The sequence below is a fragment of the Struthio camelus genome, chromosome 2 (assembly GCF_040807025.1).
Source record: "Struthio camelus isolate bStrCam1 chromosome 2, bStrCam1.hap1, whole genome shotgun sequence".
Taxonomy (NCBI): domain Eukaryota; kingdom Metazoa; phylum Chordata; class Aves; order Struthioniformes; family Struthionidae; genus Struthio; species Struthio camelus.
Genome location: NC_090943.1, coordinates 159,034,843 through 159,061,678, shown reverse-complemented (window position 1 = coordinate 159,061,678; position 26,836 = coordinate 159,034,843). Strand labels below are relative to the sequence as shown.

The following is a 26,836-nucleotide window of genomic DNA, read 5'->3' as shown; positions in this document are numbered from 1 at the left end:
GGCAAAGCGTAGACGGGATGTGTATTCTCACAAGGTGTTTATTTTAACTAATTTGTATCATGTCCCTGTGGTGAAGATCTCATGCTCTTGGCAGATCGAGAGGCTTACAATGTCAAATCCCTTTCAGCGCTGGGGAAAGCAGATGATACTAGATGCTACTTGTTTGAACGTAGTAACAGATGTTTCTATAGAAAATTGCACAGAAACACTCACAGACAGTATTGTTCTCTCTGTTTTTCTGTTTATGCCCACATTAAAGCTGTTGAAAGGTTCATACGACATATCTTCACAGATCATCTGATTTATAAACTCTTTTCCTCAAGTATTTGCTTTCCGGAGTCTTAGTTTTGATGATGGCACCGGTAGCTGGATGGATTCCCACTTCATTTTTTATGTCTTCAAGGTTGTGAGAGCAGTTGCGGGAGTTTAGTGAAAGTTCAGTCTCTCACGTGAGCTCCATGAGGTGAATGCTGGTGTGGTGATACTGTGGTGTTGAGATACTGAGGCAATCACAGCGCAGCAGAGCTCTCTCCAGCCCTACGAGTCGCACTTCCATTGACAAGAGTGTGCCACACCCTGCATTGACATTGGCATAGCTTGGGCACAGTTTGTAGATTTTTGGCAAGGCTTTTCCTTGGTCATTTCCTTCTGGGGCATTTTGGTTTTGTGCCTTACTGAAACTCCTACTTTGCAAGTTCTGTGTTTTAACAGTTCACCGAGCAAAATGACAGGACTGTGTTAGGTGGGTGACTTGTTTGGCTCATCTGCCCTTCGGAAGCCCACAGTGATTAATGCTAGGGTTTGCTGCTGTCCATTTTTTTTTCCTTATTACATTATCACTTCACCAGCTGTTAAATGGCTCCAACCCATTAACTTGGACTTGTGGCACTGTTACCCTCAACTTCAGAATGGCTTTTTCTCATTTGTCTCTTCCTTTTCCTACTGGAAGAGGTCTACCTGGAGGATGGGCCTCCCGTGGTTCTGGCACGTTAGGCAGTTCTTTTCAACTGAACGATATTTCAGCTAATCAAGAACAGCACCAGTATGGAAACATTTTTAAGAAAATATTTTAAGTGCCCCGCTGCCTGCAGGAAACTTGCAGATGTTCAGGTGCACCCACTTGAGCACAGAAGAATCAAACAATCCCCTTTATACTGAATAAGCCGATAAGGACACGTGATCTGATCGCATTCAATTCTACGGGCGTGAGTGACTCCAAAGGCTGATCCTTAAACACAGGGTTAATAAGTCTTAAGTATGCGAAGGGCTTGCTTAGCCCTCCTCTCTTTCCTTGGGTTTAGGTATCATTAGTGTTAGCACCTCCTGGGATTATAGCCTTAACGGGCTTCTAGGTGATGTCTTCTCTTGTAGCCGCCTTTGGGAGTCCTCTCTGCTGGATTCCTTAGGAGAGAACGAATGCATAAGGACTCTGCTTTTCCCCTGCAAAGTAAGAGTCCTTGATGATCTTTCTTTGAGCAGATTAGGGCATGTTGTTCCTTTCACTTTCATATTGTAAACCTACATTTCCTGTCCTTATTCCTGTAGCAATGAAAGAGCTTTACTTTAGAGTACTGACTTGGCTTCAGCGGTCTTTTTTCCACTCCTAGGAAACAGTTTGAATGTGTCAGAAGAGTCCCAGATTCTTCAGAACTGTGTCTGGCTGAGAGCTGCACCATGCTGGTCTATAGTATTTCTCTCATTAAAAGCCTGTTTCTTTTTCTTCTTCTTCTTCTTTTTTTTTTTAAACAAAGTCATCTGTGAACAGTAACAAAAGATTAATTGTGGAGAGCTGGGACTTGGCAGAACTGCGTATAAATGAAGTGCTTTTTTGGAAGCTACACTGCCTGTCTTGCAGATCAAAAAATAAACGTGAAGTATTTCGATGTGTATCCGTGGATTAATTCATTTGAACTGCTACTTCCGTTTTTCTGTTCTTTGTTCTTCTGTTCTGGAAGGGAGTTCCAGAAATTGGAACTTTAATTGCTCGACCGCAGTTTCTAATTTGTGGTGCACCAAAGGGGCAGAGATCGTTAATTAGTACTGAATATAAGGATCTCTGGAGCTAAGCTATAGCATCAGATGGCTGAGTTTAGGCAACTCTTGACTGAAATTACAGGCTATCAGTAAATGGAGTTATAATAATGAAACCATTTGAAATTTTTCGCAGTCTCTGCAAGTTGAATTCTGTGTTCTTGGAATACTTCCTGATGGTCCTTCAGAATTTAATAATTTTATATACTATATGTGTATATATATGCATATACATTTATATAAAAAATGTATGTTCTGTTAGTATGTGTATACATGCCTAAAGAATAGGAAAGAGTAATTTTACGTAATTCAGAGTTATTATACAATGACATGCCTTATTTCTTTTTATTAAATAGTCTTGGGTTTCAATCCATTAGGTAGGTTCATTGGCAGTTAAAAAGTATGTGAAAACAATATTCTCTGTAACTTCTTTCTTTTTTAGTCACTGCCTGTATTTGTATTACTGGATCCAAGAGGCAACCCTAGGTGCTGAGTGTAATGGTCTGAAAACAGAATATTATCTGCATTGCTACTTTAAGGTTCAATAGTATGTGTTATATTTTTTCTGGTATTAAAACTTGATGATGGAAGTGAATTGTATAACTTCAGTTAACATTGCTGCATTCAAAATTCCCTGATAGTGCCATGCAGAATATAAATATGCCTATAATACGTAGCGGCATCAACTTGTTTTTTTACTAGAAGGATTAAGAAGGGGTTCATGGACAGATTGCAGAATGCAGACCGGAGCGGGGTCAGCATATATTGCTACGTGTGTAGGGTTCCTGGTGCGCTGATATAAAGCATAATGTTTGGCGGTATTTGCATCCGGCATCTAGAGGTAAATAGGGAATCATTACTGATAAAACGTGTGGATCATCTGAACAGTGTGTACCTTATCTCAGCTAAATGCATAAACTGGGCTTTAATTATGGCCATGTAACTGCAGCTATTGACCAGGCCAAATAGAAAACAGTGGCTCTGAAATTTAAATAATAGAAAAAGAATTATATAATTGGGTCAAGTTCTGCCACCTGTTCCATTTACACATCACATTTGTGTATTTACATGTATTCATCTGAGAGCTATTAAAAGATGAAACACATGGGACTATGCCGGAGCCTTAAAGTCTATTTTGTGAAACCGAACAGAATTCAGCGACAAATCTAGACAGCTATGCTAGGATTTAGTGGAAAGTAGGGAGTACTTGGTAGAAATCTACTAAAATCCAATTTCTTTCAGACAGAAAACAGACCCACTTTATTTTTTAATTCTCCTGTCGAATTTTGTAGCAAGGATGGTGTTAAGCAGTGTATTATTTTACCAATGCGTTAGTGGAGCTTTGTACATCTCTGGGTGTGAGTATCCATTCCCCATGGGAAGTCAGCAGAAAATAGATGTCTGGGAGTTCAGGTGTTGGCAAGGGTTTTCATAGGACTTTTTCCTCAAGGTAATTTTCTTGGCCTGTGCTGAGTTTGGGACTCGGTTTGTGGAAAGAAACTCTGCTCTCTTTTCTTGGTAATGTGTCCTCTCTTCACTGTAATAGTCTAGCTGCCTGTCATGAATTCGCCGGTGCTTTGCCTGGAAACTTGACTTCTTGGCACGTGGAAGGGAAGGCTCTTTTCTCCTATCCCCATGCCTTGGGAATTAAATTCACGTTATGTGTTCCCACTTAGTACTTAGGTTTAGAGCCAATTTTTTTACCTTAGTTTCCTTCCTCCCCTCTCCCCTCTCTCTTTTTCTTAATTGAAAGATGCTCAGGTCTAGTGCACAGGGCTGCAGCTGAAGGAGGATGTGAACATGTGAAGTAGCTACAGGATTGGACCTTGATTTAGCGTCACATTTGCTGGCACATCACTGTAACAGAGTTCAAAAGCCTATTGGACTACTTTTTCAACAGGATAATTGGTAATGTCTAATTTTAAAAGGAACAAAATTCTGATTGTTTTCAAGCCAGATTTTTACAGCTTTGGCCGTCCTCCCATTTGAGTCAATGACAAAATCGTATTAGTTCAGCAGAAGCAATATGAGATTCACCTCGTCTCTATCTGTGTTTCCCAAAGGCTGTGAAAGTACAACCAAACTGAGATGCCTGCTGTTAAAAACTGAATCCGTGTGGCACTGACAAAAACCCCATTCTTTCAAAAACCCCAACATTCATTGCCTCTGAAAATCAGATAATTTATGGAGTGTCCAGAAATGAGCACTGGTTTTGAGACTTAGGGGCCTAAGATTTTAGGGTAATGGAATCCAGGTAGATATGTGCAAAAAGATCATAAAATCAATCTTAAAGCCTTTTGTCTTCCTAGTCTCTGGAAGCCCATTAGAGTCTCCTGACAGCCATTCTCTGAGCAGTAAAGAAATGAATTTTCATTACCTAGAATGGTATGGGACGAAGAAGCCAAAGCAGAACTGATGAGTAGGATGGTATTTCTGATAAATTATGAAAAAATTTATTCTTCTCAGAGAAGAATAGTCTGGAAAATAGGTAAACAAATAAGTCTTTGTAACCTTATAGCTGAAGCTAGCAGAGTTAAAAAAAAAAAAAAGGATAGAGCAAAAGCAAGATATTTTAGAAGAAAGATGGTAATAGATGCACAGGGATCCTGGGATCTTTAGTTTTGCACAGGTATCTCTCTTAGTAAAGCTGATATGAAGTACATTGAAAATAGTGCTGAAATCACCAATCTTATTTTCTGATAGAAACACTGTTCTTGTTTTTTATTCCTCTGAATACTTGCATAACTTTTACTCTGAACTTCAGAAAAAAATCTGTTTTCCCTAATTTAACCTCCTTCACCACTCTGCCCTTTTGTAATTTCTCCACCTTTTTGTTATTAAATTATTCCCAGACTCTTCAACAGAACTGGCATGATGATCTGCACTATTTGCTTGAAATTGTCTCCCATAGTATTTTAATAACTTCCCCAAATAAGTTCATGGTGCTACTGCCCTTTGAGTTCATGTGGTGGCTGCTCGAGTCATGAGTATAATCAACTGACAATAGCTCGTTAGCCAGCCAGCGAGGCCTGCTGCCGTGAAAATTGCATAATACATCTACGTGAATTAGATATATACATTTAACTGGTGCGCTTAAATGTGAGATCTTTTCTTGGTTGAGCTCTTAGTTAGCTTCCTGGAGGAGAATGAAACTGTGACTGGCAAAATTTGCCCAGCACATGAAATTTGGTGCAAGGCTGACTCTAGTGAGAGGCTGAGATGGAGCATCCAAACCAGAGCGAACTGTTGGATCAAGTGGATGAATTTGAATATGTTCTGAGAACAAGGTGAGGTACCAAGCAGCGAGGACTGTCCAGGTCACCGTTAGGAACCGGGCTGTGCTACCCAGGAGTGCGGCAATGCTGAGAAGGGCTTACAGCAAAACTAGCCGTGAATTCCCAAAAGAGTTCAAAAACAAAAAACCTCACTGCGGTATTTGCCTGCTGAAGAGGAGAATATGATGTGCAAGCATAAGCACATTGCTTTTGGTATACAGTACAAGAAATGTCCTTTGGGAATGCTATATTCACTTTTCCTGTCTGTACAGAAGAAAGTGTTGTAAGGGGCTCAGAACAGATCTAATCTGGTACCTCTCGTGCCGTGAACGACTTGAACTCAGTTTTATTTACCCAAGGGAAGGTTAACAGGCGACTCAATCTTTGTTTACTCCACATCTGTGTGGACAAGCAGATCAGCTAGAAGAACAGCTTCCAGCAAGCAGAAATACCTGGAGAGATTAGTGGCAGGACACCGACAAGTGCAAACAGAGCGAGAGGGGATTTCTCCGCCCTGGGGGGGGTTCACTGGAACATTGTAGACGGGGGAACAATAGATTCACTGTCACTGGATTGAATGTCCTCCTAAAGAGGTTTCCTATGCCTCATCCAACCCTCAACTTGTATGTAAGAATTACTAGATAAGGATTTATAGCCTGTGGAGTAGAGATCAGGTGCCTCTCCTGGCTTTACACCCCATGTGGCTCGTAGGTTCTTTTTTCTCCTGTTCTGCTCTTTTCTCCCATTTTGCTCATTGCATGACTTTCTCCCATTTTCTCTCCAGTTACTCATTGCATGGTATTGAGATAGGCTGGAATCTTTCTGGATTTAGGTCTTACGTATTTGCAGAGCCTGCGATGTTGTGATGCTGGGCAAGTAGAAATAATAAAGCGTGCTAACAGTTGGCATCAATTCGAAGAACTCACACTGGATGTAACTACTGAATATCTGCTTATTTGTTGCCTTTTCTTTTCATAGTGAAATATATGAGAGAAGCAACGCCTTACGTGAAGAAAGGTTCCCCTGTTTCCGAAATTGGATGGGAGACGCCTCCCCCCGAATCTCCTCGGTTGGGCTGTGCATCTTCTGACCCACTGTCGCAGCTCTCTCTCTCCATCCACAGAGACAAAAAAACAATACCGCTCAAGATGTGCTACGTGACACGCAACATGACGCTGTCAGACCCTGAGAACAGGTGAGCAGGGGCTTTTTTGCCCAAGACTGGGGTTTTGCCTTTGCATGGAATCGCTGTTGGTCGTTTCAGTGCTGGGATTGACGAGCAGCCAATCGATTGGCGAGCAGTCCAGCAAGGACCAGTTTAGAAAAGACACGTGGTTGCATCTGAGCCGCCATACACTGGGTTTAGCACCCAGCTCCCAGCAGGGATGTTTGAATTCCCAAGTGGAGCCAGCGTGCTGCTACCCAGCTGTCATCATGGGTGGCAAGCGCCCAGGGGTCTCCGAGTCCGGCCGTGTGTGCCGCCCTGTCCGATGCAAGCCAAGGCCCAGACTCTGCCACTGCTGACCCATGCGAATGTGGGGTTTGGCTCCATCCACTTGAATTAATGGTCAGGCTCTTCAGTTTTTCTCACACAACTTCCACCTGAGATCTCAAGGTGTTTTACAATCATTTCACAGCACTTCTTGGAGGTAGCTGGGGCAATAGGGACTTGCCAGTTTTCGGTAGTGCCAGAAAAATTCTTCAGTGCAGTAATCCAGCATTTTTGTTAGAAATAGATTCATAGGGTTTTATTTTCACCCTGATCAAATGGCTAGTTTTGAAGGAAAAAAAACTACCCATAACTGATTTCACCTTCCAGGTTGACTTAATCTAATCCTATTAAATTTTACTTTCTTCTTCTTCTTCTTCTTTTTCTTCTTCTTCTTCTTCCTCTTCTTCTTCTTCTTATTATTATTACTGTTATTTTAATAATGGTCTGTTTTGTCCATTCAGTTCTGGGTATTAAAATCAAGAATATGAGAGAATTTCTACTAAAAAGATGTGAATGGGGAATTTCTGTGACTTGTCTTTTTTTCATAATGCTAAATATAGGATGAGCTTACTAGGCCTCATTTGTAAGGTACGTGGAACAGCTGCATCACACCAGCGCACTCACTGATCCCTGCTCCAACAGCAGCTGACGAAAAGGGACCACTCAGGTTACGAGTACGCACTGATTCTTCCATCCAAATAATGGCCTTTTTGTTCTTCTCCAGTGCGCTGGCTTATCAAGAAGCTATTCAGACTGCCTTTGAGTCTCAACACTTACATATAGGCATGACTAAAATTTACATTTTCATTTGCAGAGAAGAACAGTGAGAAGAGGGGGAGCAGAAGGGGATTTTGGAGGATGGATTCCCCTCTGTTCTCTTGTACTGCAATTCAGAAACTTTATCAGTAGCTGTGTAATATTCCTTTCTTCACTATATTTGTCGTACCTTCTTCTTAAAGTTTTTTTTTTCCTACACTACCACCATTTATTTTTTGTTAGCGTTGCTTTACTTTGCCTCCATTCTCCAACTCATCAGGTAGTCACTACTATAGTCAGTAATAGTTGGCCACTGCAAAAGTGCAATTGTAAAACAGTACTTAGCACTAGCAGTTTCTTTTTAAAATGTCATTGCAAGTTTAATTCAAGGTGTTAATTGATACAGGCCATTTTTTCTGCACATGTATATGTAATCTAAAATGTTGGGGTTTGACAGCTGTACTGCTGGCCTTGCAGTTTGCGGTTCTCTGCCATGGAGTGTTTCTAAAAAAAGCCAACATGCAAGTTGCCTAGTTTGAATCACTAGAACGTAACAGTGTTTTACAGCTGTTGGTGTTAATCTTCTAGAATTTTTTCCTTCTTTTTTGGCTGGATTATAGTTCTCGGTTTCTATCCCTTGCCTGGTCCTGAAATGTGTTTAAGGGGTAAGACTGATTGAAAGGGATGAATTCTCACTGCGCAAGATACTTTTGTGATGGAGCTGGCTTTCTGGAGTGTACTGCAAATGTATGCATTCTTAGGTGCTACTAGGAAGCAGCGCGTGGGAGAGTCGTGTTGCTTATTATCATGGTTTTCATTTTGTGTTGCTGTCATTTCCTGTGGAAAGAGTGACTTGTGATTTTTACTGTAGTCCAACACAATGTAGCATACAGTCTGAGGTGGATTTTTCCATCCAAGCATGCAGTGCTTCACCATCATGCTGGCTGCGGTGTAATAGTAGCATCCCATGTATTCATGTCTTTACTAATTTATTATTGTTCAACACTTCTGAATAGTGGGACTGATATTTCCCATTGGGAATGGTATTACAGTGCAGTGACCCTCCCCCATTGAAATGTATCCCAGGATAGTAATCTGAGTCCACAAAAATAACTGGATCCTTGTTCACAGCAGAGCCCAGATCACATCCTTACATGCTTGTGACACTTGTGTTATATAACCCAGTGACCTGACACACATAGATCTTATAACTGATGGGGTTGCTTTGCCGGAGTGTTTTGGAAGAGCACTGGTGACAGACTGCCAAAGCCTGTGCTGGCTATAAAAGGGCTTCTTATCTATATCTGAATGAATTTTCAGAGATGACTAAGACCCAGCATGGACATAGAAAGCATGAGTTTCACAGTGCGAGAGTTTTTCCAGCGCAGGTTACAGGCTGAGATTATGTCACAGCAGCATTAGGGGACCAGGCGGCACTGGTTTGACTTTGAACATGAGAAAATAACTGTGTTAAAGGACCCTGAAGGAAATGCCTGCTTTTTTGACACTGAATCATCTCCAGTTCTTAGAAAACTGGGTTGAAATGTGGGTATCATCACAAGCATAGAGGAAGTCACACCCCTGGTTTTCTTACTAGAGCTGGTAGCCCTGCATAGGATTTCTGCTTCTCCTTAAAGATCGGACTGTGTTAAGATAGTCATAGGTCTGTGTCTATCCTCAAATAGTGCGGAGAGCATATTTTTTCAGAGCGGGAGTAAAATTGGGTGCTTTTAGAGCAGCGGTTCTCAGGTGTCTCCTTCATCTGACATGCCTGTGTGTTCACTCTTAAGGAGACAGAGGATTTTTTTCACAGGGCACTGTGGCACAAGTATAGATTTAAAAAGCTTTAAGATACCAAGAAAAAAATCCTGCATAATACAAGCCAATGCCAAGCCTGAGGGTGTAGGAAAATAGCTTTTAATAGTACAAACATGGCAACAGGCGAAAAGATGCAGAAAAGATTTTAGTAGCATCTGTTTGTGTCACGCTCATCTAGACACAGGAGCCATTGTTATATTTTAGGCTGGAATAAACTAGGCTAAAGTAATTACCACTTACATGTGTTATTTGCCTTCATTTTCATAGACAAGTGTCCTTCTCTGTGGCAGCATTAAAGGTTAATGTCGTCCTCACAAGGGAAGGTTCCCCTCTCAGTGAAGGGACATGTGGGAAGGCATTAATCACAGTTAGTAACACAAATAAACAGTAAATGTTACTGCAGTACAACAAGCTTTTCATCAAATTTCTGCTGATGATATTAAAGAACAGGAAAAAAAAGAAAATTGGTCTCTAAGGGGAAATTTGTTCTGTTTGTGGTTTTTGAGTCTTGGGACCTGATATAAAAGTACCTCTGTGCTCAGTATACAAGGCGTGACGTTCGCTGTAGGAAGTGACGCCGTGCTGCGCTGGCTGAAGGTTTTTTTCTTCTTCTTTTGAATTCACCCTAAAATCCTGCTTGCAGTTCATTCAGTTAAGCCCAGGAAGTTTGGGCCTGATCCTGCCAACATTTAGTGCACACCGATTGCTTTCCCACTGGCAGGAGTTCAACGTTAGTGTGGTTCTTAAGGGGAGCTTCAGCAGGGGCTCAGTCTTAGCGATTAAGGTATTCATTGTCATACTCCTTGCAGGATTTGGCACTTCGATAGGGAAAGTCGGATTTTCAGGCTAAGAAAAATGAGCTAAGGACAATTTCACAGTGCAGGCTATAGCCGCACACAGCAGCAGCGCTGGAGCAAGTCCGGGAAGTTTGTGGGGTCTAGCAGAATTACATGGCAGGTGCTCAGAGTAGTAGACAAGGAAATTTTCTTATTCGTTTTCTCTTTAAGGGTTGAATTGAGAATTAGGGTCAGCAGATAAAATTCAGCAAGTATATTTTTAAAATGGTGTGGAAATTGGCTTCCCAGAATTCCCTGGAATGCATTCATCCTGGGCACTGCGTGACCGAGCTGCCCCTAGGCATTCGCTTTCCAGGACTACAGGGAGACGTGAGGCAGATTGCGACCTGGTTACTTTGAAGGCAGCTATGGACTGGAGCTGGTTGATTGTTTTGATTAAAACAAGTTTTTACATTGTGATTCAGTGAAAGAAGTATTTGCAAGACTTAATGCAAAAGTGTCACTTGACCCGATTGATTCCTTTTGCGCATATTCATTCTGAAAACTTTTTTTACATTATTCAGTAACATGTCGGTAATGCACAATAACATTTAGAGTCAGTGAGAACTCACCTTTTGCATTACAATTGGCATGATATGAATGAGGAAGTTGTTACATAAACATGAAGAAAACCTCCCTGTGTGATTCTGAAATGAAATTTCAAAATCTTAAACATAAAATAAATTCTGGTGAATTTGGATGTGTTTGCTTTTGTCACAGTAAAGAATGAAAACAAATGTTGAAAGTCCCTTTAAACTTAAAACTTAGCTTCAACTAGTTTTAATATGACATAGTAAAAACAAATCTGAACCAAAAATCTTGAGTCATGAGTGCAAGTTCCAAACATAAGAAGTCAGCAGAAGCGTGTGAAGGTGGGATAAAAATACGAACATCTCTAAGTAGAAGGCAGGGAACCGTGGCATTAGCACAGAACAGAGCAGTCCAAAAATGGACTTACTGAATGTTTTCCTAGTGCATTTTTAGCTGTAAGGCTAATTGTTTGTATAGATGATATGTTGAATACTGGTAGAAATTCCATGCCTTTTTAACAGAACTCCACAAAAGAGGAGTGCGTGCAGTTTGGGACCCGCCACTCTTCCAGGATTCTCCGTTTCACTGTTGCTCTAAAGCACAACTGTTTTTCTTTAGAAGGATTACAAGAAGGAATTAAAAGATGGAGGGTTTTTAGCTTCTGCAGCTCTTGAAGATCACACACATACAGTTTAAGAGCAACCAAGTAGGGCAGAGGGGAAGCGGGGAGACAAGTATTAGACAGTGCAGGACTGTCTGGACATCTTGTTGATTAATGTTTGGATGGGCTCCATCCTGCCCGTTTCCTGCTTTGTAACCATGAACAGGCTTTGATGTCGCCATGCCAGTGCAGCCACTGCTATGCAAAACAAAGGCTGGATTCTCATCGAAGAGCAGTGTGATTTAGCTGTGCATCTTTGCAGCCCAGGGTTTTTTCCTGCTTACTAGGGACTTGATGCACTGACTCGCGTACCCTATGTTGGACTCATAGAGGGCAAGGTGGTGCCGTGAGAAATAGCCATGTTACAGTGTGCGAGTTACGGCTGTTCTTGTTCCCATTTGTCTTACTTTGCTTTGTGTCTCTTCTACCTTAAATGAGAGGAAACGGTTTGATAACATTGGATTCAGCGAGGGACAGACGACAACACACAGTTTGCTGGTTGCTAACAGAAGCACAAATGGAGTGAGGTGCTGTGCCCAGACTGAGCCCCAGACTTGGGATGGAGCACCTTAAAGGGTTGATGGAGCATTTGCACTGTGGTGCTGGCACTGTTGCAGCTTGCCTGGAGCTGTTTCAGCCCTAGGTGGATAGCAGCGGTTCTGCTGCGCTTGCTCAGAAGGGAGAAAATTCTCCTTCCTAATGGATAGTACGTATTTAATGGAATCGGCTGTTAATTTAGAAAACTCCGTTCCATGGTTGGTTCTTTTTCTATTGCTATTGCCATGTGATGTAGGTGAAGAAAAGAAAGAGACGGGAAGTATAAATGCCTGGGGGAGAGAGCAGTGGTAGAGATACAGTAAGGATGAACATGTTGCAATGACAGTGCCAGTAAAATAAGTCCAGAAACCCCAAGGGATTTGGGTCTAGCTCCTCATGTTGGTACTGAGCAAGCTGCTCTCTGGCTTTAGACAAACTCTGTGAAATGGAGAAAACATATTTTCCTGCTTCACAGTGTTGTTGTGAGTCACATCTTGAGATCTTTGGATGAAAGGGCTATAGCACTTAATTATCATTATTGGTACAGACATGTTTTGCTATTTGAATATCAATAAGTTCTTTGAAGAAGTCATTGAGCCTGCTAGAGTCAAGGTCCTGATTTATATCAAGATTTTTTGTTATTGTTTTTTTTTCCTGGTAGGCTGTGTTTATTATCTGTTTAGATTAATGTTAAACTACAGGAGAAATCAACAATCCAACATTAAAGTAAAGTAAAGCAACTTGAAAGGGTCCAATTCAAATCCAGAGAAGAACAAAAATGGTGATAATCAGGGTGAAATTCTGGTCGACTGTCCCCTCATCCTTAAATCACTCCGTTGTGCTAGACTATTGCAGGATACACAGTCTGTTATATAAGGATAATCTACCACTGTGAAGCCCTTTACATTCTTGCCCACAAAGGGTAGTCAATTTAACATCAAGGCGAACCTGGATTTTTTACCTTACATTCAAACTATTTTGCTTTTATGGGTCCAAATCCTCCTTTTATGTAAAGTTGAATGTCTCTTATTGTGTTCTTGTTTGTTTGTAATCCTGTAGCCCCCGATCTGGCCTGAAAAAAATTGCTATTTGCTGTAAGGAAACAAGTAGGAGATAGCAGAAATCTACCCACCTTTCTCTCTCTTCAAGCTGAGAGAAGTTAGGTCATGTAGCTAAAAAAGTGCTTACAGCATCCCATTCAATTTTTATATGTGTCGTAAGTGTGGGACCTTGAGCTCTAGTCACTCTCTGGCCACTCCAGAGCTACCAAATACACAGCCACTTGGAGCGGCGTTTGGTAACACCGAAGAGCTAGGCTATCTCACAGGATCTCCTTTTTGGAAGGCCCAAGGGACACGTGAACATATCCTCTTTAAGAGCGACATGGCCAGTGGGTCCCTCCTTGGTAGCTAGGGTCAATGCATTCAGGGCTAGGGGTGTCAGATGAGAGGCTAGTGAGATTGTATTTCTTCTCTTTTAACAGAGTTTTGGGGCAGATTATTAACCAGTAAGAGTTAGTAATTGGTTCAGGCAGAGGTGTCTGACAGTCTTGTATTGCATCATCCGCTCTCAGGACAGCTCTACGATTGCCAATGCATTTTGCAGATTGCAATCATCTGTCTTGCAAAGGGATGATTTTCCTACCCTATAGGAGCTCGAACCCTGAAGCTTCTAGACAGAAAGGCTAAAGCTTTTATTTTATTTTTCATTATTAGGAACAGGTATTTCCCCCCAGTATTTGTGAAAATCTGCACCAGCCAAATTAGTCTTTTTTTTTTTGCTCTAGATCCTACAAACTGGTTTCTTAGCCTCAGTTTCTTCTCAGCCTTCGTGGAAGGCCACTGAGATCAGGCCACTCTGTAGTAGGGCCCTTCCCATAGAGATGTGTGTTTTCATTTCTTTTTAGTCCAATCACCAGCTAAGCTTTTTGAGAAAAACTTGAAGACCGTTTTTTGCAGAGGAGACCCTAAGGGTATTCATAAATGGAAAAAAAAAAAAAAAAAGAAACAGTTTGGCTGACCTTTGAATGTTCATCTACTTTTATTTACTCCAGTTTTGGGTTGCTTTCCTGCAAAGAGTGTTCAATTTTATTTTGTTAAATCATTTTGCAAATAGCTTTCTAATGTCCTAAGGATCTGTAGAAGTCTGGGCTACCACTTGAGAAATGAATTGCTGGGAATATGAGTCAAGGAATTAAGGTTGGAGCGGAAAACATTGGAGTTGTCCTCCTGCATGTTTGAGACATCAGTGGAGAACTAGATGGTCAGAGCATATCATGACTGACCTTCAATCTGTGCATATAAGAGTGAAGCCGTAGGGTCTGGGATTAGACATGTTTTCTCTTGAAAAACACATCATATTCTTCTCTTGATGTAATGACATGGTGCTTTCTCCCCTCCCAGTCCTTCTCTGTTGAACGGATAAGCTTCTGGTATCATTCCCATCTCCAGCACTAATGGCATGGGAGTTGGCAGAGTGCCTGCCTACGTGTGTGTTCTTGCACGTGTCTGCATGCGTGCAAATGTGTGAGTGTGAATAAAGCTCTGTGTGTGTGTATGTGTGTGAAAGAGACTGAATGTGACTTGACAGGCAGGAATAAAATGTGTCATGGTTAGTGGGTTGCAAGTTAGGATGTTTGTGGTATAGAGATGGCAGTAACTGAGCCTGGCTTCACTTTCAGCTGAATTTTTGATTAACAGACTTTTTACCAAAGTCTTTCTTTCCTGTGAAAATCTGTGGATAACAAGCTAATGGAGAAATTAAGTGTGTGGTGGTGGGGGGAGGAGGTGTTGCAATTTGGGTTTTTTTCAGCCACAAAGTCAATAAGGGAAGTTTTGAAAAAGTCAAAGGATTTTGATTTTTCCAAGCAGCTTCCACCATACAGGACTGTGATGAGGAATGGAAATAAGAATAAAGTAACTGGGAATGGATCTAGAGAGGGGAAATAAGGGGAAGAAACTATCTGGAGATATGCATGGGGGCGGGGAGGAGAACAGACTAAGAAATGGTGATGGAGAAGTAAACTAACCAGCAAGGTGAAGTGATGAACCGTAACAGGGAATACTTCAACCGTTTTTATTGAGTGAATGCTTTTATAAAGCAGAGAAAACGGAAACACTGCTGAGATGAGGAAAGAAAGATGCTCCAAGAGAAAAGAAAGAGCAGTGTGACTACTGCAGGGAGGAACAGAGAAGGGAAAACGGTTGTGTTTTAAGTTTGTCTGTACCTAGGATGTGTACAGGTAAGTCATGACATCGAGGCTACCCCTAAATGATGTTGGAGAGTGATTATGAGATCTCACCTATGTGATCTGCCAAACACAGAAAGTTGAAAAGCAAGGCTCCCAGTTTCCTGCAGTTCTCCAGTCTTGCTGCCCTCCCTGCAGTCCTTGTGCAAATGACACTGGCAAACTGGAGTCCGGGAATTTTAGTCTCTCAGCAAATGATTACAGTCTTGTGGCACTGCATAAATGCTATATCATAATACGTGACCTGTCACATCCATGAACTTTGATGTCAACAAGAGACAATACGTGTGGATAGGAGGTCCTGAAGCCTGGATTCCTATCACCTAGCTTAGCTACTTATGTAGCTAAGTCTTCTGTAGTCAGTGGGAAGGAAGAGACATCCCGTGTGGTCAGGTTAGCATTAGGGGGCTGTCTGGTCTGCAGTGCCCATGTATATTCCTTCTGGCCACACTGGGAGCCTGCAGAGATGGACTGCCTAATTTAGGTGCCCCAGCTAAATGCCAGTAAGTAGCAAGATTGTGTTTTAGTGCTTATGTTGTATATGTAGACAGCTATCTTTAATGCCCTGTTGTCACTTAACCTCCTGCTTTCACACACATTTCTGCTGATAGAAAGTCCTTTTTTCCTATAGTAGGAATGAGAGAAAGTTATACTGAAGTTGTTATTTCCTCTCATCACTTGCATGGAGTTTTTCCATTGATTTCTGAGTCTATTAAATGAGAAGATGAATGACACTAACTCGGTGCTGCCAATAGTGAAGGTGCAGTGAGGTGACATATGCCCACAGTCACAGAGGAGGTCAGCGGCATCTCTGGGACTCAACCTCTGGGAGGCTGAATCCCAGGTATTGCTCTCTCCCCAGGGCTCAGAAGCCAGTAATTTGTCTATATGGAATTTGTCGTTTGTTGAACAGTCTGGCTTCTATTTTGCTTCACTTGCTTCACTAATCAATGACGCCTTGGATTTCTTGATCACGTAAAACAAAAAGGCTTATAAAGCAATGAAACGTTCAGACACATGCTGCTCGGTTGAGGTGGACCTGCTTTTTGTCCTCTACAGCAAGACCTTCTGCCAGTTCATCAGCAAGCCGGAGCTGATCTATCAGCAACTTGAATCTTTTGTCACCTTTCCTTACTCATTTTCATCCATACTCATGGATCTTGTGTCCTTCTTTTTCCTGGATCCTATTACGCTGCTGCCTACCAGCAACTGTGACACTGTTGTTCTTTCTCAGAAGATATTAATTCTTCTCTCAGTCCATGGAAGTTTATTTATATGCAGCGGCATGAGGTTGTCTACCCTCTTCTCTGGACTTTCTCAGTCTGAAGTGGTCATTACCACTATGTACTATCTTTAGTCACTTGCTCTTTACTTAGCACAGATTCAGCACGAGCCACAGAAGCGTCGTGCTTTGAAGTTGGCTGTGGCTTTCCTAAAGGTGCAGCTTTTGTGGCTGGAAACAACTTTGTCCTCTAGCACTAATGCATCCCTTTTGCTGATAGAGAGTTGCTTCAGGGAGCTGCAGTCTGTTTTTACCGCACCAATCGCAACAGCTTCTAGTCTTAAAGTAAGCTTTCAGCAGCATATTTCTAAGGTTAAATCAAGTTCCCACTATGCCTCTGAAATCATTCCTTGTTTTTTTCCAAGTAACTCCTTGAAACAGAACTTTTGCCATTGTTTTGGTGCTGAATCCAGTTAGCCACAGTGAAGATGGTTGGATTGTGTATATCTGCATTAGCAAAATTCAGCAGTATTACAACCAGAACACGAAACAAAAGAATGAGAAAGAAGATATGAGGCTTTTTGGGCAATGTGGAGAATAAGTTCTGCTTCTTAATGTCTGTAGACGTTTAAAAAATATCAAATGTATCATTCTGGGTAGAGTAACGTTGCTCGTGATGTGTTTTGCAGATTGGTCGCTATCAGCACACATTAATGTGAACAATTCCACCGCAGAACCAGATCCTTTCCTTACTTGTATGCTGTGCAACTCCACTGATATCCCTTTTGTTAATGCCCAGCTGGCAGCAAATAGAGATGAAATCCTCTGTGACAGCTCGTTAGTGATATATACACCCTCTGTATGGACATAAGTCTAGTCCAGCTCCCAAGGAACAAGTAACTACATCATTGTATCTGCTGTCAGTTGAAAGTCAGCAAATAATTGTTAATACAGCTGGTACCCTTGTGACAGCACGGGGACCGAGAGACTTTCCCATAGAAAACTTCCACTTGATAACCAAATGGTGCTTGCTTTGTAGAATTGTTTTCACCTGCTTTGAGGTGCCTCAAGTGAAGATACTTCCTCAGTGTATGCTGGGAAAGCAGCACAGCCTAAGTCTCTCTATGGAATATTTTCTTTGGAAACTAAACCTGAATTTTCCATTAGTTAATTTTGACATACTTTATTCCTGGTTTATCCTCTGATGCTGCATATGAAATTAAACCGTAGCTTTTTTTTTATTATTATTTTATAAACAACTATAACTTTTTAAATATCACCTCTGAATGTATTCCTCCAAATCCCTAGGGCCAAGCTTATACTGGAAAGTTTCCTGTATTTTTACCCTCAGAAATGGAAAAACTCACTTCCCACTATTTCATGTGCATGTCTCCAGACAACTGGAGGAGGAAACGGCCTGAGAAGTTCGGCTCTTGAGGCCTTTTAAGTTTGCAAAGTCAGTGCTAGAATTTGTGTTCCTGGCTACGCCGGTACAAAATCAAAGTAGTGTGATGGTCTTGAATAACTCTGGCTCCAGCTTATCATTAACTTCGAGGGATTTATTCCACACTTTAATCAGTCACTGAATACATAATCTGACCCAGGAAAAGGCACAAAGTGTAAATCAGTGCCTGATTTGGTCCTAAGCCAAAGCTGGTGGGAGAAATGCTTTCCGGAGATTTGATGAAAGGTGTTTCTTAGATAATGAACCCTCCCATACAAAGAAGTCTTATCAAATGTGGAATGAGTATGGTCGGTCAAACATTTGCTTTCAACTTGTGATCCTCTGTGAAATAAAGGGTCTGGACCCAGTGAGTTTTGGTCTCTTACTTGCAAGGTTATGGCACTGGGAGGATTCAAGTTTTGTGTCAACCCCGTGTTGTACAAGTGGAAAACAGGATGCTGGGAAATATTCCCTGGTTCAGTGGAACTCGTTGCGAAGGAGAGAGAAAATCACTCTTTTATTATAAGGTTTGCCAAATGATCGCTGAGAAAATGTGATATCATTCATATGCATTGCCAAGCTGGACAGATGCCACGCATCTTGGCAGCCATCTAGAGCTAACGTATAATTCCTTTGGGTTGGTACCGGCTTTATCAGAAACAGTTCCATATGCAGTATTTACATAACTGTGGTGGAGTGTGAGAATAAACACAGCTGTGGCATTGCCCTGAATATTTCAATTCAGTGGGGAATTAAGGGAACTTTATCACTGAACTGCAGATAAACATAATACAGTAAGCGGTGTGGTCAGTTTAGCCAAGGAACAAATCCAAGCTACAATGGCAGAACTGCTGGAAACACTGAACTACTCCAGTGCTGGAGTTTTACTAAGGTCACTGGTAATTTTTTGCTTTTCAGAAGATATGGAAATGCCGTCAGTCAGCTGTTTGTTAAGCTAAAAGCGTTATCCAAACGGAGCGGTGAATCGAAGCAGCGTACGCTGAAAGGCAGAAAATGGAAGAGTTTATAGGGACATAGCGCTTTCAGCATCTGATTGCAGTAGGAGCCCATAGGTTTCCAGGACGTTTGCAGCGGAAGTTTCCATTAGGATCTCTGTCGCACCTGACTGCAAAGATGGTAGTCCTAGATCTTTAGCAGAAATCTGTAAATCCACGTTCTTAAAGATGGTCTAGTGCCCAGATCTTACAGAGGTCAGTAGTAAAGCTTAGGCAGTTAAGGACGTAGGCTTCGGTTCTTACTGCCTAAACGAAGAGGGAAACTTGCTTGGCAGCTTGCATAGGACTGAGGCTTGCAGGCGTATTTCTTAGGCTAGAGCAGCGCTGCGGCTAGCAGGGTTCAGTTTCAGTGCTGCCAGTGCAGCATTCATTCCTGTTTTGAATCCCTTTTAAAAAATGTAGCATATATTGCCCAATCTTCCTGTCATTCAGCTAAGGGAATGAGGTAGTCGTCTTGCGGTTGTTAGTGTATCACCATCAAACTTTGATGAGTAACAGGCAGGCCCCCAGATAACCCCATGAGGAGGCACTGAGAGATGACATTTTAAGAATATTTTTGCAAACAAGGCACTGTGTGTGTCGATGTGTGCGCATGTATAGTAGAGTGTATACACTAACATCACAGTAGAACACATATATGTTGAAATATGTTACATGATGTCAAACTGAAACAACACTCCATAGTTTTGAGTCAGTTAAAAAAAATATATTAATGTCTAAACTGTCTAAGGCTCGCTATTTTAGGGGACAGGACTACTGCAGGCATACTGAAGTAGCTATCAGTCACCAAGGGAAATACATACTGGTGAGGGCCCAACTAGCAAAATACTCTCGTATATGTTTATCCACCATTGTTTCACCAAATCCATGCTGGGCTTTAACCTTTTTGAAAAATGGCACAATACTGCCTGCTGTCTAAATATTTTTTCTCTTTAAAAGAAGTATTAAAATGGGAGGCAGAGTGCAGAGAATAGTGAGTGCTATTCTTGGCTTGTTCCCAGCCTCATCTGGATTATGCACAACCTTTTCACCTCTCTGGGTGTTTTTCCAGTCGTGAAATGGGGATGCTGTGACTGAACCCCCTTTGTAAAATGCTTTGAGATCTCGTGACAAAAATTGTTATTTATGTATTAAGTAACGCTTTACTCATTACCACAATGTATTTCAAATCTGTGTAGTTTATTTCCATTGGTTTTCTGGATACAAGATCAAGTTTGCATGGCATTGAGAGACCAGGATTTTCTGATCAAAAGAAGAACAAGGGTCTGGTAGGTATGTATGATGTCTATCATCATCAGTCACAAATAGCTAAATCATAACTAACTGCTCTGGAAACAGCTTTTACTCGCGGTTAAAGGAAAAGTAAAAATATGGTTAGGAAGGTGCATGTCTACAAACACAATTTTCTTAATCCCCAGATCTGCATAGTGTGACCAAGAATTGTTTCTTCAGTACCTAAAGTTGACTACTCGGTACCTACTGGAATAGCTAAATAGGGACTTATTTTCCGAAAGTGCTGAGTTCCAGCAGTGTTACTGAGGAAACGTGTTAGCTCAGCACTTTCTGAAAAATCAACCCACTTTTTAAACTATCTAAACAGTGATTTAGGACCCTGAACTGTTCAGTTGCTTAGTTTGGAAAATCATGACCTCTTGTATTTGTAGAGCAATGTCTACGTGTAGACATCCCCTTCCCAAAATGGACAAACAAGAGACCAGCAGTCCTAATTCTGTTAGCCCTAGCGAACTGCACAGATTGAACTGGATTCTCTTCTGGATTCTGCTTGTTTTAATCAATTAATTAAAAACTGTTTATTGTTAATTAAGCTCCAGCTTGCAGGATTTTGTGATTATATAACAAATATTTGTGTTACAGTATTGTCTTGCACCTCAACCCAAACAAATTCCACTGTACCAATTACTTTTCTGATACAGAAAAGAGTCATTGTGTGTCCCAGGGATCATGCAGTAATACACAAGTACATGGTTGGCCTCAAATCTCAGATTGAATTTGTGTGGACAGTGCTGAGGGGAAGTCACTGTACATGTATAATGAAAAGCACTAATGTGATATGGAGTTGAGTGATAGGCAATGACCAGGGCTTGGTTTTGCAATCACTACACGAAGATAAACCAGCCTATTATTTAATTGGGCTATTTAGCAAATGTTCAAATGAAAGTGGCCCACGAAGCTGTAGGAGAGCACACAGAGCCCCACTAACTAATGGTTCCCTAAGAACAGAGCTGAAATAACTGCAACTATCTCTAAAAGGGTGTTTTGTTGTTGTTGTTAGCAAAGGTGTTGGCACAATTCCCATAACCACTACATACAGGATTATTTTTCCTGAAAACTGTGTTCAGCTGTGCTTTTGAATCACAGTGGTGGGGTGAAAGCCCACAGGATGGTCTATTAAGCATTTGGAGGAAAAACATCTATCTCTGCATGGATTAAGAAAACCATAAAAGATGCCCGCCAGCAACCATCATATGGCTGCAGTTAGCGCATTCTTGCTGCCACTGTTAACAGGATCTAAATGGAGCATTCAGGATATTTGTAACTCCTGGAGAAGGCCCATTAAGTTGGGTTACTGGTTCATGTTTAGTGTTGTCAATGAACCCACAGTGGAATCCCTGGAAAACTTCTCTATTTACGATTAGGGCTTTTCATTTAGGCCTGTGTATATAAAATAAGCACATTGAGAAACTGGCGATGCCTTGGTATACAGCTGAAGGAGGTAGCTGCTTATCCCCAGCTTGTCCACGCTCACTGTTCTTTGGTGGTTCTCCTGTCAGGTCAAAGCTTGAGGAACTGCTGAGGAGGAAGAGATAGCCGCTGGGAAAAACAGCGGTGTATCTTTCAAAGTAGTATTACTTTCTATTTGGAATTCCTGTTGACATGCTAGATGTGGGGTTGGATCAGCAGTGGCAAATCCCCTTTTTAAGGATCAGTACTTTACAGTAACATGAGTACAAACATAACCAGTTGGATCTCACTATATTCAGCCACTGTAAAGGTAAGTTTTTGGTGGCAGGTCTTCATACTAGTATCCTTCATTTTAACTCTAACAGTAAGCTTGGTAATAAATTTAGCCGCCTAACAGTATTTGAGTTTCTAGAGTGAACATAATGTTTTTCCCCCCCCCCATTTTTCTAGACTTATTGAAGTTCATTCACCTGATGCCAAGCACACCGTGGTTCTAAGGAGTAAGGATTCGGCTACAGCCCAGGCCTGGTTCAATGCCATCCACTCCAGTGTCAATGATCTCATCCCCAGGGTGATTGCAGAGGTCAGAGACCAGCTGGGTAAGACAGGGATTGCTGGAAGTCGAGAGATTAGGCATCTAGGCTGGCTTGCAGAAAAGGTAACTAAAACATTCTTGTTTTCATTTCTAAACTCTGTGTCTGTCTCTCTGTTCCTGAATTCAGTCTTGACCGAAAGTGTAGAGGCTTAATGAGATTCTGGTTTTTGATTCAGCTTTCATGAAGACCTCTCTCGTAATATGCCGAGCATTACTTGCGCATTTTTTTTTTATAACTGGGAGGTCCCCTGAGTCTTTGCTTCTGTACATCAATTATCAAAGACTTTCCTGGGAGATCAAAACTCTCGTGATCTGTCAAGCGTGCACGTTTCCATGAGTCACAAAAACTGACTCTAACCTCCTGCTCCCCTGCTGTGATGTCTTGTTGCTCACACATACAAAATGGTCTGCCTTAGCCTCCCTCCTGCTCCTCTTGAGTAACCGTTTGCTTAATGTGCGGTCCAGCAGGCTGCTGTGTCCACCCGCAAGAGCTGGGCACGGGCTGGTGCGTGAGGCTGTTCTCCCCGCTGCGCTGGGGGAGCGTGCTGCTTAAATGCAACACTGCGTCAGGGGCATCCTCCTAGAAGGCAGATCCCCCAGCTGAGCACGTGGTTGCAGCTTTCCCCCTCATCTTGCACAGTCTGAGTTTCAAAATATTTTGACGCCACACTGGCCAGTGGAAAGCAGTTTGCAAACCAGTGACCTATGGAAAGTGGACCCAAGAATACACAGTATCAGTATGAGATGATTTGGTTGGAATCAGTGCTCCTAGAACTGGTTTTCAGGTCTGTGCCACCTGATATGCATAGATTGGCTCCTGTAACAGCACTGGTATTGTGCCTAGAAATACCACCCACCCAGATATTGCCTGGGTGGTTATTCAGACCACCTCTACCTCTTGAGCTGGGTGCCTACAAGTCCAGGATAAATGCCCGCTGTGTATACACTATCCTCTCAACCTGTGCATCCAGCAAAGATGCGTAAGGCAGACTACAGTTATCCTGCAAGGCATATTGTACCCTTTAGCTTTGTTTGGGATTTTGTCGCCACAGGCTCTCATATTTCCGTCTAGCATCCTTTAAAAGGATGCACTGTTGCTTGTCAGTAAGATGTGGGTCAGGTGCACCTTCCTTCTAGTGAGGTGAAGGTTGCAAAACTTTTCAGATATATTTTATAAATTTTCCAGCCCCTCCATCCAAGCTTACGGAGTGGGAAAAACAGCAGAAACCTGTGGCATAGTCCTGTAGAGAGTGCGAAATTGAGGGGAACAATCTCAGCTATTGCTTAAAACGCCAAAACCTGAGTACGTTTTAGCGGTGTTATACTGGACAGCAAGAGGGTCCTTAGTCTTGCTTTCCTTTTTGTATGCATTTACATAAACTTTTGAAAAGCTGAATATAACTGGTATTTTCTCTTTCAAAATTCTCTCCTCTAAAAGGGTTAATATATTGTAGCAGGTCATATATATACCTAATGCTTCATAAATTAACATCATTTTAAGAGGACACATGGCATGCTTCTTTTTTGTGAATTTCCTTTTTTTTTTAATTTTTAAACAACACTTTGTAGGGGGGTGAAAACAGAGATATGTGAAATTGAGTCCAGTTCTTTAGCAGCACAGCCTCAAATAGGACAGCTAAATAAGAAATGGAAGCAAACACTATTCAAAAATGTGGGAAAGCTAGTGTGTTGTATAGTGCTGCTGGCACAGAATAGCCTTTTTTTCTTTGATGGGCAAATGTTTTCTGTAGTTAATGCTGAATTGATTCTTTTGGGTGAAAATTTTTGTAGAAATATACCTTGTTTTAAAACTATGATGGTTTGCTATTTTCATAGTATTGAAAGTAGTATTTCTTCATCCGGAGAGGGATGTACCCTTAACCCACCCTCTTCAGGGCAGTTGCTACTTAATGTGCAGTTCACACACTTCTTCCCCCCCTTCTTTTTGCCTTATGGGCTGAGATCTTACTTCCTGCTGTTCATTATGGACCAGCTCACATTCTTGTTGAATTTAGTGGTAAAACTTGTGTTGCCTTTAATAGGGCCAAGCTGTGGTTCTGTGCATGTTCTAGGGTATTTAAAAAGTCTGTCATCAAGAATTAGCCTTGAGAGATTTGCAGTGACATTGTAACTGAAAAGTCAACATGTTTTCCTCACTAAACTAACCATCCAGAGCTCTGCAATAGTAGTGGAGTGAGGTCAAAAGTTCCCAGCTTCTTATTTTGGAGACCTGGTTAAAAGTGAAGAACATCACTACATATGGTAAAAACCTACGTTACATTGTTTTATTTTATTCCTGGAAAGTGGGCTGTAAATCCTACCTGTGAGAAAGCTAACTTGCATGGTAAGAGAGGGAGGTGCAAGACTAGGTGCTGGCCACAGTGTGTTTCCTAGATGCTCCCCTTAACACAGCTCCTCCTGCAAAACCTGCAATGGGGAGAAATTAAATTCTATGGTGATTTTTGGAAGTACACCAGAAATACCAGTTTTCTTCTCCAGGAGTGAATTTTCTTACCACATCCACTGCTGGTTGATTTCTAATTTCTAGAGCTTAGAAAGTAAATCCATGGGGGAATGGACCTCGTTATTAACAGCAATAAAATAAAGCATCTGGCTTCTACTCCTCCTAATATTATTAATAATGTTTTCTCTATGGCTTTTTGTGGCATATCTTGTCATTTTTCCATGGACTGCAGTGGGAAGAAATCTAAACTCCGTTTTGAAAAGCCTCTTTGACTGTAACTTTTAAGACAGCTTTTATTGCATCACGTTGTGTTACTTATGTAGCTTAACCTTATGGTGAATTCTCAGCAAAATGGAATGACATTAACTGTGATGAATCCTTTTGGTTGTTTGGGAATGCAAAATGTAATCCCATAGAAATTTCACTGTAATTTGCTGTGATTACTCCCTGCTTTCATTAAAGTATTTCCTGGTTTGAGATTTTTTTATATGTCTCTGCTCTAAACTTAGCTCTCAGCTTCAACCTTTATATTTCTATAAAAAAAGGTTCATTAGCTGAGTCTCTCTCAGGTGGGTAACGTTAAAATAAATAGTAGGTTATCTAAGGTAGTATGTAATTGTGCGCTGGCAGGATTCTTCCACGTACGGAATTCTTCCCTTAAATAGCGGTGCTGAGCATGAAGCCTCCTCCGCTGGGCAGGTCCACCTTGGGAGGCCCCTCGCTTTGGCCATGGTGTGCACAAATGGGTCATCCTTTGGCAGGTCAAGCACCGCAGCCACGAGCTGTGCTTGGCTTTAAGAAAGCAGAACTACTCGCAGGGGAATCATTATAGGTAAGGAGGAAAACAGCCGGAAGCAGTCATTAGAGATGCCGAACTCCCTGTTTTATTAAGACACTAACCTTGCCCAGACCTTGACCCCTGTGGGGAGAGTTTCTGAAGCTGGCCAAGGAGTAGGGAGTTGCGTTAGTCACCAGTGTCCTAACGCTTTTCACTTACTAACACAAATGTTAAGTGCCAGTTTGTAAGGAAGTGTGTGTGCTCCCCATAACCTTATCTTTCTTTCTAATACTCCTCTTTTCACTTCAGCAAGACTGGTAGGATTAACAAGTGTGCGAAGCAGGAGGGAACAGCTCCATGTGGGTTTTAATTTTTCCAGAACTTTCGTTTTTTTTAATGCTCCCTGTAAAGACACTTCCAGTGACCTAATACAAAAAGGAAGTTAATAATGTAATCCTAATTGAGGAACTCTTCCATGTACACGTTAACTGTCCTTCTCTCTAGAAATCCTTTCAATCCTTTCAGAAATTAGTTTTCCACCTCCCTTTTCTCCCCTCTGCTATAGCTCTGCCCAGGCAGTGGATTATAGGGGAGCTGAAATAGGCATTTCTGCTTTTCTCGTCACACTTACCCACGTGCTGCCGAGTTTTTTCACAAGGAGAAAATTTTGTTCTTGCACTAGCAGGCTAAAACGTTTAGAAAATGGTAGTTTATTTTTATCACTTTGTATGTCTGTTCCACCTGAGCAAGGCATTATTGCAAAAAGCCTTATCTGTATTTTTACTTCCTTCAGGCAAACACAAAAAGGTGTTCTGGCAAAAGTCTTTCTGCAGAGGTAGCTTTTTTCCTGCTCAGCGGAGTGATTGGCCATAGAAGCAAAAGCATTACTTGTTCAAGGAGTAGCTGAATCTGTAGTGAGGCATCAATGCTGTAGCTAGGTCATTTAAAAAAAAAAAGGAAAAAAACCTCCTAGCTCTGTGGCTCTAACTGTGCTCCCTGTGCCAGTGAAACTGTAAAGGTAGACTTGGCTACATGAAGAAGCTCTTCTGCAGCCAGAGAACGTTCTGCTTTCTGAATGTCAAATGTCTTAACAGACAGTGGGTTTGTTAGAAATGGTCTCAAGGCTCCCTTGAGAAACTTAAAAATAGGAGTGGCTGCAAGCTGTCTTTTATAATGTTAATACTTGGAACTGCAGAAAAATTTTTCTCTTGACTTTTCTCACTAGATCTTAGCTCCAGCATTTTGCCCGTGTTCACACAGCTCTGCATGCTCGGGGCAGATGCATTATTTCTCTCAGAAATCTGATGTGTAGGTCAGAATGGAGAAAATACCTGATATTGGGAGAGAAATAACTGAACTGGCATGGTGAATCGGGTGTTTTTTTCAGCTTGTGACACTATCTCTGAAATGAAAAGTGTGTTAACATATTA

At 41.6% G+C, this 26,836-nt stretch overlaps 1 protein-coding gene across 1 annotated transcript in view; it reads left to right on the top strand.

The window, feature by feature from the left end:
* The window catches only part of SNTB1 (syntrophin beta 1), a 119,475-nt gene that overhangs the window by 52,576 nt on the left and 40,063 nt on the right, over window positions 1-26,836 (top strand). The window contains exons 2-3 of the mRNA XM_068933190.1: window positions 6,285-6,501; window positions 22,020-22,227. Coding sequence (XP_068789291.1) covers window positions 6,285-6,501; window positions 22,020-22,227 — 425 coding nt within the window. The remainder of the gene's footprint in view (window positions 1-6,284; window positions 6,502-22,019; window positions 22,228-26,836) is intronic.